The following is a 15056-nucleotide window of genomic DNA, read 5'->3' as shown; positions in this document are numbered from 1 at the left end:
CTCTGGGTGAAGAATTTTCTCCTCATCTCGGTCCTAAATGGCTTACCCCTTATCCTTAGACTGTGACCCCTGGTTCTGGACTTCCCCAACATTGTGAACATTCTTCCTGCATCTAACCTGTCTAAACCCGTCAGAATTTTAAACATTTCTATGAGGTACCCTCTCATTCTTCTGAACTCCAGTGAATACAAGCCCAGTTGATCCAGTCTTTCTTGATAGGTCAGTCCCACCATCCCGGGAATCAGTCTGGTGAATCTTCGCTGCACTCCCTCAATAGCAAGAATGTCCTTCCTCAAGTTAGGAGACCAAAACTGTACACAATACTCCAGGTGTGGCCTCACCAATGCCCTGTACAACTGTAGTAACACCTCCCTGCCCCTGTACTCAAATCCCCTTGCTATGAAGGCCAACATGCCACTTGCTTTCTTAACCGCCTGCTGTACCTGCATGCCAACCTTCAATGACTGATGTGTACGTCTTTAGGTAAAGAATGATAATTATTATAATAATCATGATTACATCTGTTGGTTATGTGTTGTATCAGTGTCTGTGACAGTACCTAGCAATGATATCACGCAATGATCTCATGCCATGTCGTCCTGTCACCTTTTACAGAAGAAGCTATTGACGACGAGGTCCATGTAGAGGCGAACGGGTGGTTGGGGGGGCCACCAGTCCCTGACGTGGAGGAGCGAGTGCTAGCACTCGTGGGGAAACATCCATGGACGCATCTGCAGACCCTGAAGTGATGCCACGTGAGTAAAGCTTACATCATTGCATGATATAAATTCAATAGATGCCACACCAACTCATATCCGATGATCTCAAAGTGTCATAGAAATAATGCTGGCCAAATGAAAATCATTGCAGTCAACAATGTGTTGATGGTCATGAAATATGATGTCTGCGATGATTTTGATAGTGGTGGTGCTTTTGTCGTGCATATGCTGTGTGTAGCGCTTGTTACCTTGTCACCTTGTCACCCGAGCACCCCCTTCTCCTCTAACAACCTAATTTGTGTCTTGCAGCTCAACCAGCAGCGTGGCCCCAGGCAAGGCCACAGAGGCCAGAAGGTGGGGGCGTGAGGCAGGAGTCGGCAGACGATCCTACTACATCTGGTGCTGATGAGCTCCGGTTGTCGCCCGTCAATCCGCTGGGTCTGTTCTCGACGGATGAAAGCGCGGACTTCGAGGAACCTGCATCACCACGCTCCAGGATCCATTCCACCCCAAGGCCATCTAGTGGTCCTCCGGTCATTCCCGCCTCCACTCTGGAGGTGCCGGCCCCAAGCACCTCTCCACAGGGCACCCCATTTGTCCCCAGGATGGTGCCGACCCCGTGGAGGTCTCGTGGACACGGTAGGTCTGTTCCACGAGCGTGACATGACCGGCGAGATGGTACAGTTGTCTAGGAGGACTGTAGACATTGGTGACCAGCTCATCGAAGCTTTGAGGGGCATATCCCAAAACCTGGCCAACATGTCCAAGTACATTCCGCACATGGCGGAATTCCTGGATGCGATAGCCAGGAACACTGTTGCTACAGGCTTCCCAGTGGTCCCAGAGCACGGCACTCCACCCCTAGGTTCCATACCACCAATGCAAACGACAAGATCTTGCTTCTGCATTGGAGAATGTTGCCCCCTCAGCAACCCCCCACTCCCGCACCCGTTCAACCAATGCATCTGCCTTCATCCGCCCCCCCCCCACCCCGCAATGAGGCACCGCCTGAGGAGCTCCTCAGCCAGGTGCCATGGAGCGAGGTGGGGAGAAGTAAGAGAGGGGGAAGGAAAGTGAGGTGCATTTGCACAGGTGATAGCTGTGTTATATCTCCGTCTGGGTGTATGCAATTTGTTGCAATGTATGGCAGCTGGAGACCACGCTCCTGCTTTGCCTTTGTATTCTCTGTTGTTGGACATGTTGAACATGTGATTTATGTCAATGGTGGAACAAGTGGGATGTGGGCAGGGGTTGGGTGTTATTGGCTGTGTTATGATTTCAGACCAATGTTGGTATTAAACTTTTGTTATTGAACATAAGCTTGTTGCGCATTGTCTCAGATAGCTGGACCGTTACACACTGGTGATTCCTTATCGTGAAAGGGTTAAATACAACTTAACATCAATCAACGTAAACTTTAACTGGCACCAAGGTGATGGGCACATTGATGTCTGAGCTGCACACACACAGCAGTGTGTCAGCATTGTCACTCACATTAGCGCTCTTTCAGGCAAATCTTTCCTTACGTAAGAGTGGGATTTAACAGATTACCTCTGGCATCCGTCCCGGTTAGTTCCACTTTTTGTGGGTGTTTTTTTGAGCAGGCGATATTCTGGGCGGTATGTGTGCGAGGTGGTGAAATTGATGGTGGGTGATCTCCATAGCCGCTAGTTTGGGTAAATATGCGCTTCACGACCAAAAACAGTCGTCGGGCGTTATTATTGAATCTTGGCGTTAAGTCTTTTAGGAAAGTAACGCTGGGCGATAATATGGACGTTGAAATCGCCCATTCTGCTGATTCCGCCCCAAAAAAGTGGGCGGTCGGTAATATATTTTCTTGGTGTTAAGCACATGGGGAAAGTAACGCTCAACAATAAGTCTCCTTAAAAAAAAAAAGCCCGTCAGTTTTCATTTTGTGCCAAAATGGGCGATATCTGGGCATTATACGTCATTTCAGCGGCTAAGTGGGCATTAAGTAGGCTTTGTTTTTCCCAATGCTTAATTTGAGGAAAAGTCTGCTCATCCAGTACTGAGCGTTGGGCAAGCAGTGTGACAAAGTAGAGACAGTGGAAGGGTCGAGAAAAGTGGTAGAGCTGAATGTCGTCAGCGTACATGTGGAACCTGACATATTTTCGGATGATATCGCTGCTGCCGGGCAGCATATAGATGAGAAATGGGAGGGGTCAAGGAAAGATCCTGGGGGACTCTAGAGGTATTGGTGCAGGAATGGGAAGAAAAGCCATTGCTAGGGATTCTTGGGCTACGATTAGATAGAAAAGAATGGAACAGGCGAGTGCAGTCCCACCCAGCTGGACAACGGAGGAGAGGTGTTGGAGGAGGATGGTGTGTTAACTGTTTCAAAGGCTGCAGACAGGTCCAGAAGGACGGGGAGGGCTAGTTTACATTTACAAAGGCTGCAGCCAAGTCAACAAGGATGAGGATGGATAGTTTATCACGGTCGCAGTCACATAAGATGCCATTTGTGACTTTGATTTGGGCTGTGTCACTGCTGTGTTAGGGACAGAAACCTAATTGGAGAGGTTCAAACATGGAGTTGAGAGAACGATTGGCAAGGATTTGGGAAGTGACAACACGTTCAAGGAATTGGGGAGGAAATGGAAATTTGTAGATTGTAAGAACAGAATGGTTAAGGGTAGGTATTTTGAGAAGGGGCTGATGACAGCAGATTAGAAAAGGGTGGGGGAACAGTTCCAGAGGAGCGTGAACCATTTACAATATCTGCTAGCATGGGGACCAGGAAAGAAAGTTGGGTGGTTGGCTGTTTAGTTGGAATAAGGTCAAAAGAGCAGGAGGTGGAACTCACGGACAAGGTGAGCTCGAATAGGGCATGAGGGCGATGGGGAGAGAGACTAGAGAAAGGTACGAGTTCAGGGCTAGGACAGGGGTGAACCTTGGGGGGAGTTTGGTTTGATGGGCTAGGGAGAAACAGCAGAGGCAGCTGATCGGATGGTCTTAATCATAGTGACAAAGAAGTCCATGATCTCCTCGCATTTGCTGTTGGGGGGCTCAGGGGAGTGGGAGGGAGGTTCAAGGAAGTGGAAGTGCTTAGCAGAGTGAGTCAGAATGCTCTTACTGGAACATCACAAGTAAGTTCAAGAGGAAATTGTTAAGAAAACAAAAATCAGTAAAAAGGGTGTGTTTTTATTTTAATTCAAATTGATTACAACTACTTGACAGACTATAGCATTGAATAAAACTCTTCCATCAGTGACCAGTGAATCGGGTGAAAAGCAGCTAGGACTCGTAGCATGAGCAACTGGTTGGGAAGCAGGAGCTCAGATTTGAATGTAGTTCTAATTTATACTTTTTTGTATTATCTCTTGTTAATGAACTACTGGGTTGTACTGTATGGTGCATTGGGCTCTTTGCGAGGAGCTACTAGTACCTACTTCTAGATACTGAAACCTGCACAAGTCAGTGGTTTAATAACGGACCTTCTTTAAGAGGAAAGGCTCAGCAGGATCCCTTTGGGTATTTAGTATGCCTCGTGATGGAAGTTTGCGATCAAGTCAATTGTCCATGTCAGACTTGGCGATATGTGAACTTCTCGAGCACTTTTTATGACCGATCAACCAACCTTGGTGATTAACATAATGTAGAGTGGTGGACCTGTCACTGGGGACAGAGATTATTCCATTTAGGTCCAGATAATGCTGCAGGTCAAAGACCTAATTGTCGTAACAGGAGCTAAAGGATGTCTGTCAGTTATGTACTTTGGTAAGTTGTATTGTTTTAACTGGCTAAACTCCAGTTGTATCCATTTGCACAGTTGGAAGACTCAAGCCTTTGCTCTAATAACTAGTACCTAAGCTAAGACAAGTTGGCTATGTCTCTAGGGGAGAGAATGTGCACTCTATACTGGGCAAAGAGAAACCCTACAAATGGGTGTATATTTCTCAACAGCTTGAACATGAGACTCTTAAGCATGCCGATGGATTTCTGTCAGACACCTGGGCTACTCCAAACAAAAGCAAGCACAGATTTATAAGTTGATAAACTGGCAATGATTATTTCACAATTGTTAATTCTTCAGTGTCTACGTCATGGAACGTACTGTTGGCAAAAATACAGCTTCAGTGTTGAATAAAATGACCCAGAAAGTTCATTAATCTGTTTTGAAATCTTGCATTTAGTACGCCCTTACAATTTACGGATGTATACCTCGTACATCACATGTCATGTCACACTTGTAGCTGATTGGCTCAAATAACTACTATCTGTTAATCATGCTGATTTACCAAAATACAGACAGGTAGAAAAACTAGCAATCACAAACCACTAGCCCATATAAACCAAGCAATCAAATCATTCATTTTTTTAAACTTTACCAATGGGAAACCAGCAACTGCAGTAAAATGAACCAAATGCATAGTTCAGTTTCTTCCAATTTCATTCAGGCACCATATTGTTTCTCAACTAGCCAATTATATAAACCTCAGCACTTCCCAGTGCTCTTGGATGCCATAGCGCCACATCCTCAACCACAATCTATCAAGTAGTCCCAGACCTCTTTCAGTGCTCCTGAAGTTGGCCCGACTGAATACACCAAGCCTCAGAAGCTAGGTCTCCCTCACGAGTACTTCTAGGTGAAAACCTTCCCACCTCCCTCCAAGGCCTGGTCCTCTGCATCATGGTTAGCCATTTGCCCATCCTAGGTTCCATCAACTAGCTCTGGTCTCTCCCACTCGCTCTCCTTGCATGTGTTCCACCACCCTCAGAAATGATCTCCCAGCCTGATTCCAGTACCCACTTGCACTCCAGTACATTTTGTCTACCATTTTGCTGCGTGTCCTGTAAAGAAATATGAGTGAGAGCTGCTCACAGACTGGGAGAAACACAGGAGGCAGCGTGTATGAAAGCCTTATACAAACATTGAGGGAAAATGTGGAAAAAGCATCTGAGACAAATAACAGACAGGCACTACAAATGAGAAAAGTGAGAGTTATACAGAAAAGGAAAAAGGAATAGATGACAATATGGAACGATGCAAAGAGGAGACAAAGAATGAGAGAGAAATTTTGACCTTCAGTGATGGTGTAAAATGAGTAATATTGAATCAGCCGCCCATAATAATGAGAGAGTACAACAGCCAGTCTTGTTTTTATTTTTCCCATGAGTAATAGATGAGCGATCTGCAGGTTATTTAAAAAAGAATTGGTTGCCTGCGGTAATTTTGAAGCTGACATAGCTATAAAATTGCTGTGATACTTTCTAATGTCATCCATACCCCTTTGATGTGGTTACAGCCAGGTAGTGGACAGTCTGCCTGTCTCAGTGCTCAACCATCACCTAAATATTAAAGCATAGTAGTTGAGAGTTTTTAATATTTGACTCCCCATAACAGTAGAAAACATGTGTGCCCTGTATAATAACCCTAAGGAGGAAATTGCATTCCATATGGACCTTTTAAGGATAATACTTAAATTGCAGTCCAAGAACATGGGATTTTATTAAAGCCCACTGGACTATGGAATTTGAAATTCCTATCGACTGATCATATGACCTTTGTGAGGCCATCCACTTTGGACCCAAGAACGATAGATCAGAGTATTTTCTACATGGCGAGAAGCTAGAAACTGTGGAGATTTAGAGGTCCAAGTACAGAAATCACTAATGGCTATTGGACAGGTACAAAAAATAATTAAAAAATGCTAAGGGAATGTTGGCCATTATCTCAAGGATGCTGGAATACAGAGGGGTGGAAGTGGTGTTACAGCTGTACAGAGCTCTGGTTCGACCCCACCTGGAGAACATCATTCAGTTCTGGGCACTCCACCTCAGGAAGAATACACAGGTTGAACCTCCCTTATCCAGAACTACCCCACATCCAGAACCATTCCCGGCCACCGGGTAGCGCATGCGCAGAACTCCGACATGAACAAATTGAAGTCCTTCCTCGCTGCTGACTCCCACAATCGCTGGCATGACCCCGTGATCCACCACTGCCCCCCCCTCCCCCCCAAGGATCTCTCTGCTGCACTCCCAGCCCCAAGCCAACCAGCCAGCCCCGATATCCCCTTGGTCAGTACCTGTACCATCCAATTTAACGTGACCACTCCTCGTCCGGAAAATCCCTTATCCAGAACAGGCCAGGTCCCAAGGGTTCCGGATAAGGGAAGATCAACCTGTATTGATTTTGGAGGGGGTGAAGAATAAAGAAGATTAAGGGGTGATCTAATTGAAGTTTAAGATGATTAAAGGAGTTGATAGGGTAGATAGAAACTATTTCCCCTGGTAGGGGGAGTACAGAACAAGGGGACTTGACCTTAAAATTGGAGCCAGGCCGTTCAGGGTGATGTCAGAAAGCACTTCTTCACACAAAGGGTACTGTAAATCTGGAACTCTCTCCCCCAAAATGCTGGGGGTCAATTGAAAATTTCAAAACGGGGCAAGGGTATTTAGCGTTATGGAACCAAGACAGGCAGATGGAGTTAAGATACAGATCACCCATGGTCCAATCTCTATTTTGAAATTTTCAATTGATCCCAGCCTCAACAGTTTTTTAGGGGGGAGAGTTCCAGATTCACACTATCCTTTGTGTGAAGAAATGATTCCTGACACCATCCCTGAATGGCCTAGCTCTAATGTTAAGGTTAAGCCACATTGTTCTGGACTCTCCCACCTCTCTATCTACCCTATCAACTCATTTAATCAGACTTGAAAGGCTGAGTGGTCTATTCCTGTTCCGATGTTCATATTATCCCACTTGTAGCCCAGTTTTCACATCCTCATCACGTGCAGTTACTTCACATAAACTGCCGTGATGTTAAGAATATAAGAAATAGGACCAGGATAGGCCATTTGGCCCCTCGATCCTGCTCCACCTTTCAATAAGATTCTGGCTGATCTGATCATGGACTCAACTCCAACTCCCTGCCCACTCCCCATAACCCTTGACTCCCTTATCATCAAAAATCTGTCTGGCTCCACCTTAAATATATTCAATGACCCAGCCTCCACAGTTCTCTGGGGCAGAAAATTCACGACCCTTTTAGAGAAGAAATTTCTCCTCATTTCCATTTTAAATGGGCGACCCCTTATTCTGAAACTCTGTCCCCTGGTTCTAGATTTCCCCACGAGGGAAAACATTTTCTCTGCATCTACCCTGTCAAGCCCCCTCAGAATCTTATACGTTTCAATAAGATCATCTCTCATTCTTCTAAACTCCAATGAGTATAGGCCCAACCTGCTCAACTTTTCTTCATAAAACAACCCCTTCATCTCGGGAATTAACCTTGTGAACCACCTTTGAACTACCTCCAATGCAAGAATATCCCGCCTTAAATAAGGAGACCAAAACTGTACACAGTACTCTAGGTGTGGCCTCACCAATACCCTGTACAGTTGTAGCAGGACTTTCCTACTTTTATGCTCCATCCCCCTTGCAATAAAGGCCAACATTCCATTTGCCTTCCTAATTACTTGCTGTACCTTCATGCTAATATTTTGTATTTCATATATAAGGACCCTAGATCCCTCTGTACTGCAGCATTTTCTAATCTCTCCCTATTTAAATAATAATTGGCTTTTTTACTTTTCCTACCAAAGTGAATAACCTCACATTTACCCACATTATAGTCTATCTGCCAAACTTTTGACCACTCAACTTCGCCTATCTATATCACTTTGCAGATTCTTTGCGTCCTCCTCACAACTTGCTTTCCCACCTATCTTTGTATCATCAGCAAATTTGTCTACATTACACTCGGTCCCTTCATCCAAATCATTAATATAGTTTGTAAATAGTTGAGGCTTTAGCACTGATCCCTGTGGCACCCCCCATTTACAGTTTGCCAACCTGAAAATTACCCATTTATCCCGACTCTGTTTTCTGTTTGTTAGCCAATCCTCTATCCATGCTAATATATTACCCCCAACCCTGTGAGCTCTTATCTTGTGCAGTCGCCTTTTATGTGGCACCTTATCGAATGCCTTCTGGAAATCCAAATACACGACATCTGATTTCCCCTTTATTCAACCTGCTTGTTACATCCTCCAAGAACTGCAGCAAATTTGTCAAACATGATTTCCCTTTCATAAAACCATGGTGACTCTGCTTGACTGTATTATGATTTTCTAAATGTCCTGCTACTACTTCCTTAATAATGGACTCCAACATTTTCCCAACCACAGATGTTAGACTAACTGGTCTATAGTTTCCTGCTTTCTGTCTCCATCCTTTCTTAAATAGAGGCATTTGTGGTTTTCCAATCCACTGGGACGTCTCCAGAATCCAGGGAATTTTGGTAGATTACAACCAATGTATTCACTATATCTGCAGCCACTTCTTTTAAGACCCTAGGACGCAGGCCATCAAGTCAGGGGACTTGTCCACTTTTTAGTCCCATTAGTTTGCCTTGTACTTTTTCTTTAGTGGTAGTGACTTTTTTTTAAGTTCCCCCTCCAAATCGCCTCTTGAGTATCAATTATTGGAAAGCTTTTAGTGTCTTCTACCATGAAGACTGATATGAAATATTTGTTCAAAGTCTCTGCCATTTCCCTGTCTCCCATAATTAATTTCCCAGTTTCATCCTCTAAGGGACCAATGTTTACTTTAGCTACTCTCTTCCTTTTTATATACCTATAGAAGCTCTTACTGTCTGTTTTTATGTATGTTGCTAGTTTACTCTCAAACTATCTTCTCTCTCTCTCTCTCTCTCTTTTGAGTCATCCTTTGCTGGTTTCTAATTACTTCCCAATCCTCTGGCCTTCCACTATTCTTTGCAACATTATATGCCTTTGTTTTCAATTTGATACCATCCTTTTACTTTCTTAGTTAGCCACAGATGGTTCATTCTTCTTTTAGAGTCTTTCTTCCTCACTGGAATATATCTTTGCTGAGAGTTATGAAATATCTCCTTCATTGTTTGCCACCGCTCATCTACCGTCTTACCCTTTAATCTATTTTCCCAGTCCAGTTTAACAAACTCTGCCTTCATACCTTTTGTAATTACCTTTATTTAAGTTCGGGACAATAGTTTGAGATCGAGCTTTCTCACCCTCAAACTGAATTTGAAATTCTACCATGCTATGATCACTCTTCCCAAGAGGATCCTTTACTATGAGATCATTAATTAATCCAGTCTCATTACACATTACCAGATCTAAAATAATCTGCTCACTGGTTGGTTCCACAACGTATTGTTCTAAGAAACCATCAAAATTAAATCAAGACTATTAAAACAAGATTGTTAAAAACGCATTGCTAATAAATCCAGGGACATAACAGCAGTGACTTTTACATGTCTACCTACTGTTAACAAATGGAGTCTGCTTCAATCACTCCTTGTGGCAGCGAGTTGCATATCCTCACCACACTCTGGGTAAAGAAATTATTCCAAAATTCTTTACTTGATTTGTTGGTGTCTATCTTATATTTATGCCCCCTTGCCTGAACTCATCATGAGTGGAAACCATTTCTCCACATCCACCCTATCGAACCCCTTCATGATTTTAAAGACCTCTATCGGATCTCCTCTTAGTTTTTTTTTCAGAGAAAAGAGCCCCAGCCTAATCAATCTTTCATGATAGTTGCATCCTCTCAATTCTGGTAAAATCCTTGTCAATCATTTTCTGTACTTTCTCCAGAACTTGCCTAACTGTAGTAAGAGAAACCTGGTATGATGAGGTACATGGCCAGACTTGCTCCCATAGTGTGACATAGTAACAACAGGGTGCAGCCGGAGACAATTGCAGCCAGAGATCCTGACCTCAAGAGTGAGTTGTCTTGAAGGTGCTAGAGAGAGGTGAGGTGCTTTTTGTGATAGAGGGAATGCACTGTTCTCATGCATTCTCTACCCACAGTACTGAGTCACTAGCCACTTTCTGTTTTAGGGGGCGGCGGGCGGGCGGGGGGGGCGGATGTGGAGTGGTTCATGAGATCAAAGATCTTCGAGAGGAAAATATTTGATTTAGTTCAAGGAATAGTTTGGTGTTCACTATGGCATAATAATATGATGAGACACCTAAAACGTATTAGTTGTAGATCTCACCTTTATCTTTTCTCAATTACTTTTTAAATTAAAATTTTCCTTAGTTCAAAATTATTTTTGTCACAGCTCAATAGTGATGGAGGAAGTATAATTAGCCTTACTATTTCCAGGTCAGGGAGGAGGGATATCAGGCAGGGTTGCTGCTCCTGATTACCATCCAGTGACTCTGATGCCATAAGTGTCTGTGTGGACTTTGGGTGAGAACAAATGAGGCTCAGCTAAGGCACCCTCACCCTACAGATCAAATAGCTCATCAACACTTCATGCTGAGACTCATGCTGAAGGAGCCGATATCGGATGATGGCTGCTGACGGCGAGGAATCATACCTTCAGGAAAAAACTCGGAGAAATTATGATTTTTCTCCCTTGCTTTAGGTCCTCTTACACCATCATCAGTCCTGACCTTTGGCAGTGTCACTGTGTAACTGGTTCTGTGGGAGTATGTCCAAGCAGCCTAGATTAATTTTCACCCACATTTTTTTTTCCTCAATCTTTGAGGGCCAATGGCTTGTCTCCAATTAGCCAGTCTCTCAACACCCAGTGAGAATCAGGATTCTGATCCTCATCCAGCCTTTCCTTGTCTTTTTTGATGTGCTTTAGCTGTGTGTGTGTGTGTGTGTGTGTGTGTCTGTGTGTGTACTACTTCCATGCAGCAGAACCTGGTCTGCAATCGTCTTGGATCCCCTTGCCATTGGACGAAGACCTTGCACTGTCAAGTCCGTGTGGTAGCTGGTGTGCAATGGCCACCCCACGTTAAAAGAATTCACACAGCCATCTTCCATCTTCATCTGCATCATTATGGAACTATTGTTTAACCTCAGACCTGATGATTAATTTGTTTATTTGTTTCTCACAGGTTATTTGCGATAAGATTTTCCGACCCTTGTTCTTGCCGAGGCTGAGTGAACTCCGGGTGTATCATCCATTGAAATCCCAGCTGTATAAGGCAGTACACAGGTGTGCTGAGCTGTCCAACCATGGCAGTGTGGATAAGAAGAGTACGGAGGTTACATTCTCTGAACTGTACAATTTGTTTAAGGCTTGTCAGAGAGAACTATGATATCAAAGCAGCAAACTGACTACTCGCGAGGTTAAAGAACTAACCATTGTGAAACTTGCTGTTGAAATCCGAACCCTTTCACACAATAGTTAAACTATCATTGTTATATTTCATGGAAAAAGTCATTTTTAGAGTAAAGGTGAGTGGCAAACCTGAACTGATTTGAGCCATTTCAAGTTCAATTTTAAGGCAGTCGATTGATGCATTGAAGAGGGGGGGGGGGAGGGAAGGTTCACAACCTGCATATATTATGGCCTAAGGTCCTCCCCCCCCCCCCCACCTGAGTCATTTACAGCTGAGTTTATACACACTCTTTGGGAACTCGAATGGGTGTGAGTCGACCTCTGGAAGGGGTCTCGCACTTGAGGGCTTTGGTGCGCTGGCTGGTCTCCCAAATTACACTGCCACTTTTGCATTGATGCACAATCAGAAGCATTTTCTGTTTGTGCAAAACTGGCAGTAATAAATGCAGCCTCATAATCAAAAAGTCCATTTGCATCAGTGTCCAAAGGGAACTCCAGAACAAGCCACTGCTGCCACTGCAGAGGTGAGCCTCAGATCATGACCGCTGTGACGAGGTGCAAATCTGGATTTTATCTTCAAATGGAACAACGGGGAGAATTTCAGCCATCGGGGCGAGAACCCCGGGCACATGAGGGGTAAAAATCACTTGGATGTGCTTACCGACCGTTGCCCCCTTACTTCGCTCCCGCCGCCATTTTGATGGCATGAACATTGCAGTTGGCCGAGGCCCTTGCCAGAGACAGGCAGGAGCCTCATGAATGGGGGTCCCATGATGCAATTGAGGCCCCAACATGATATTAGCATAAGAAATCAGCTCCCAAACCACTCATCACCCAACCCGCTAGATAAAACCTAGCGGGATGGATTCAACGTTGTGCATGATTCAGTTTTTAAAGAGGTACTCTGGTCCAGGCACACAAATCATTGACATCTGTGTTCTGGTGAGCTTTATGGAGCTGAAGTGATTTCTCACTTTTAGATATATTTTTTAATTCCTATTTGAGATTTGGGCGTTGCTGGCAAGGCCAGCATTTATTGCCCATTCCTAATTGTCCTTGAGAAGATGTTTATGAGCCTAGTTCTTAAATGGCTGTAGTCCATGCTGTGAAGGTACTCCCACGATGCTGTTGATTAGAAAGTACCAGGATTTGACCCGATGACATTCGATGGGATGCTGCCTTGATGTTAAGCAGACTCTTTCATCTCATTTTTGGAATGCAACTCCTGTGCCCATATTGAGACCAAGGCTGTAGTGATATCTGGAACTGAGTGGTCCTGGCAGAACCCAATTGAACATCAGTGACCAGGCGTTTGGTGAGTAAGTGTGACATGATAGCACTGTTGACAACTCCTTCCATCATTTTGTTGATTATCGGGAATAGACTGATAGGGCGGTAATTGGCTGGATTGGATGTATCGAATAAAATCATAGAATAGTACAGCATAGAAGGAGGCTGTTCAGCCTATCGAGTCTGCGTGGCCCCTTCGAAGAGAATCCAGTTAGCGTTACTCCCCCTCTCTTTCCCCAAATCCCTGCAATTTTTTCCTTCAAGTATTTATTCGATTCCTATTTGAAAACTACAATTGAATCTGCCTCCAGCAGCCTATCAGGCAGTCAATTCCAAATCCTAACCACTCGTTGCGTAAAAAGGTTTTTCCTCATTTTGCACCTGGTTCTGTTGCCAATCCCCTTAAATCTGTGCCCTCTGATTATCAGCCTTTCAGCCATTGGAAACGGGTTCTCTTTATTTACTCTATCTAAATCCTTCATGATTTTAAACACCTCTGTCAAATCTCCTCTTAGCCTTCACTGCTCTAAGGGGAACAATCTCAGCTTCTCCTGTCTATCCATGTAACTGAATTTCCTCAACTCTGGAACTATTCTAGTAAATCTCCTGTATTCTCTCCAAACCTTCACATCCTTCCTAAAATGTGGTGCCTAGAATTGGAGACAATGCTCCAGCTAGGGCTGAACTAGTGTTCTTTATAGGTTTAGCATAACTTCCTGGCTTTTGTACTTTGTGCCTCTGTTTATAAAGCGAGAATCACACATGCTTTATTAACTGCTTTGTTAACCTGTCCTGGCACCTTCAAATATTTGTACACAAGCACCTCCAGGGTCTCTCTGTTCTTGCAGCCCCTTTAAAATTGTACCATTTTAGTTTTTTGTCTGGCTTTTTTGTGGGGTAGCTGCCAGCGTTGTAGCTACCTGGTTAGTTCTGGAGCCAAGGTCCTCAGAACTACAGTTGATGTCAGGCTCATAGTCTTCGGGCACTCAGCCATTTCTTGATGTCACATGGAGTGAATCGAATTGGCTGAGGACTGGCACCTGTGGTAGTGGGGACCTCAAGAGAAGGTCAAGAAAGATCAGCCACTTGGCACTTATGGCTGAAGCTTGTTGTGAACTCTTTAGCCTTGTCTTTTGCACTCGTGCTGGGCTACACCGTCGTTGAGGAAGGGGGTGTTCATGGAGCCTCCTCCTCCAGTTAGTTCCTTAATTGCCCACCACCATTCCTGACTATATTTGGCAGGGTTACAGAGATTTGACCTGATCTGTTGGTTGTGGAATCTCCTAGCTCTGTCTATAGCATACTGCTTTCTCTGTTTAGCATGTATCTAGTCCTGTGTTGTAGCTTCACCAGGTTAGCGCCTCATTTTCAGAAATGCCTGGTGCTGCTCTAGGCATGCTCTTCTACACTCATCATTCAACCAGGGTTGGTCGTCTGGCTTGATAGTGATGGAGGACTGAGGTCTATGCCGGGCCATATGGTTACAGATCGTGGTGGAGTACAATTTTGCTGATAGGCCCATAGCAACTCATGGCTGTCCAGTTTTAAGCTGCTAGATCTAAATCTATCTCACTTATGATGGAGGTTGGCCTCAGTCTGAAGACGGGACCTGGTCTCCATGATGACACTGCGGTGGTCACTCCAACTAATTCCATCATGGATGGGCACATCTGCGACAGGTAAATTGGTGAGGAAAAGGTCAAATTAGTTATTCCCTTGTATTGGTTCTCTCTCCACTTGCCCCAAGCCCAGTGTGGCAGCTATATCCTGCAGGACTCAGCCAACTTAGTCAGTGGTAGTCTCCCGAGCTATTCTTGATGATGGATATTGAAGCACCCCACCCACAGTGCCTTCTGTACTCTTGCTTCCTCCAAGTGGTGTTTGTAATGTATTTGCTTCATGGATTCTTTGCTTTAGAATTCATAACAACACATTGCAATTAAGAACTAGT

At 44.4% G+C, this 15056-nt stretch overlaps 1 protein-coding gene across 1 annotated transcript in view; it reads left to right on the top strand.

Annotated features, from left to right (window-relative positions):
• Positions 1-11794, top strand: part of dipk1c (divergent protein kinase domain 1C) — an 89335-nt gene extending 77541 nt beyond the window's left edge. Inside the window, exon 4 of the mRNA XM_070879039.1 lies at positions 11589-11794. Coding sequence (XP_070735140.1) covers positions 11589-11792 — 204 coding nt within the window. The 3' untranslated portion in view covers positions 11793-11794. The remainder of the gene's footprint in view (positions 1-11588) is intronic.
• Positions 11795-15056: the final 3262 nt, after the last annotated feature.

The sequence above is a fragment of the Pristiophorus japonicus genome, chromosome 1, assembly GCF_044704955.1.
Source record: "Pristiophorus japonicus isolate sPriJap1 chromosome 1, sPriJap1.hap1, whole genome shotgun sequence".
NCBI classification, from domain to species: Eukaryota; Metazoa; Chordata; class Chondrichthyes; family Pristiophoridae; genus Pristiophorus; species Pristiophorus japonicus.
Note: the sequence above shows the minus strand (reverse complement) of the source record. Positions and strands in the feature narration are given on the sequence as shown.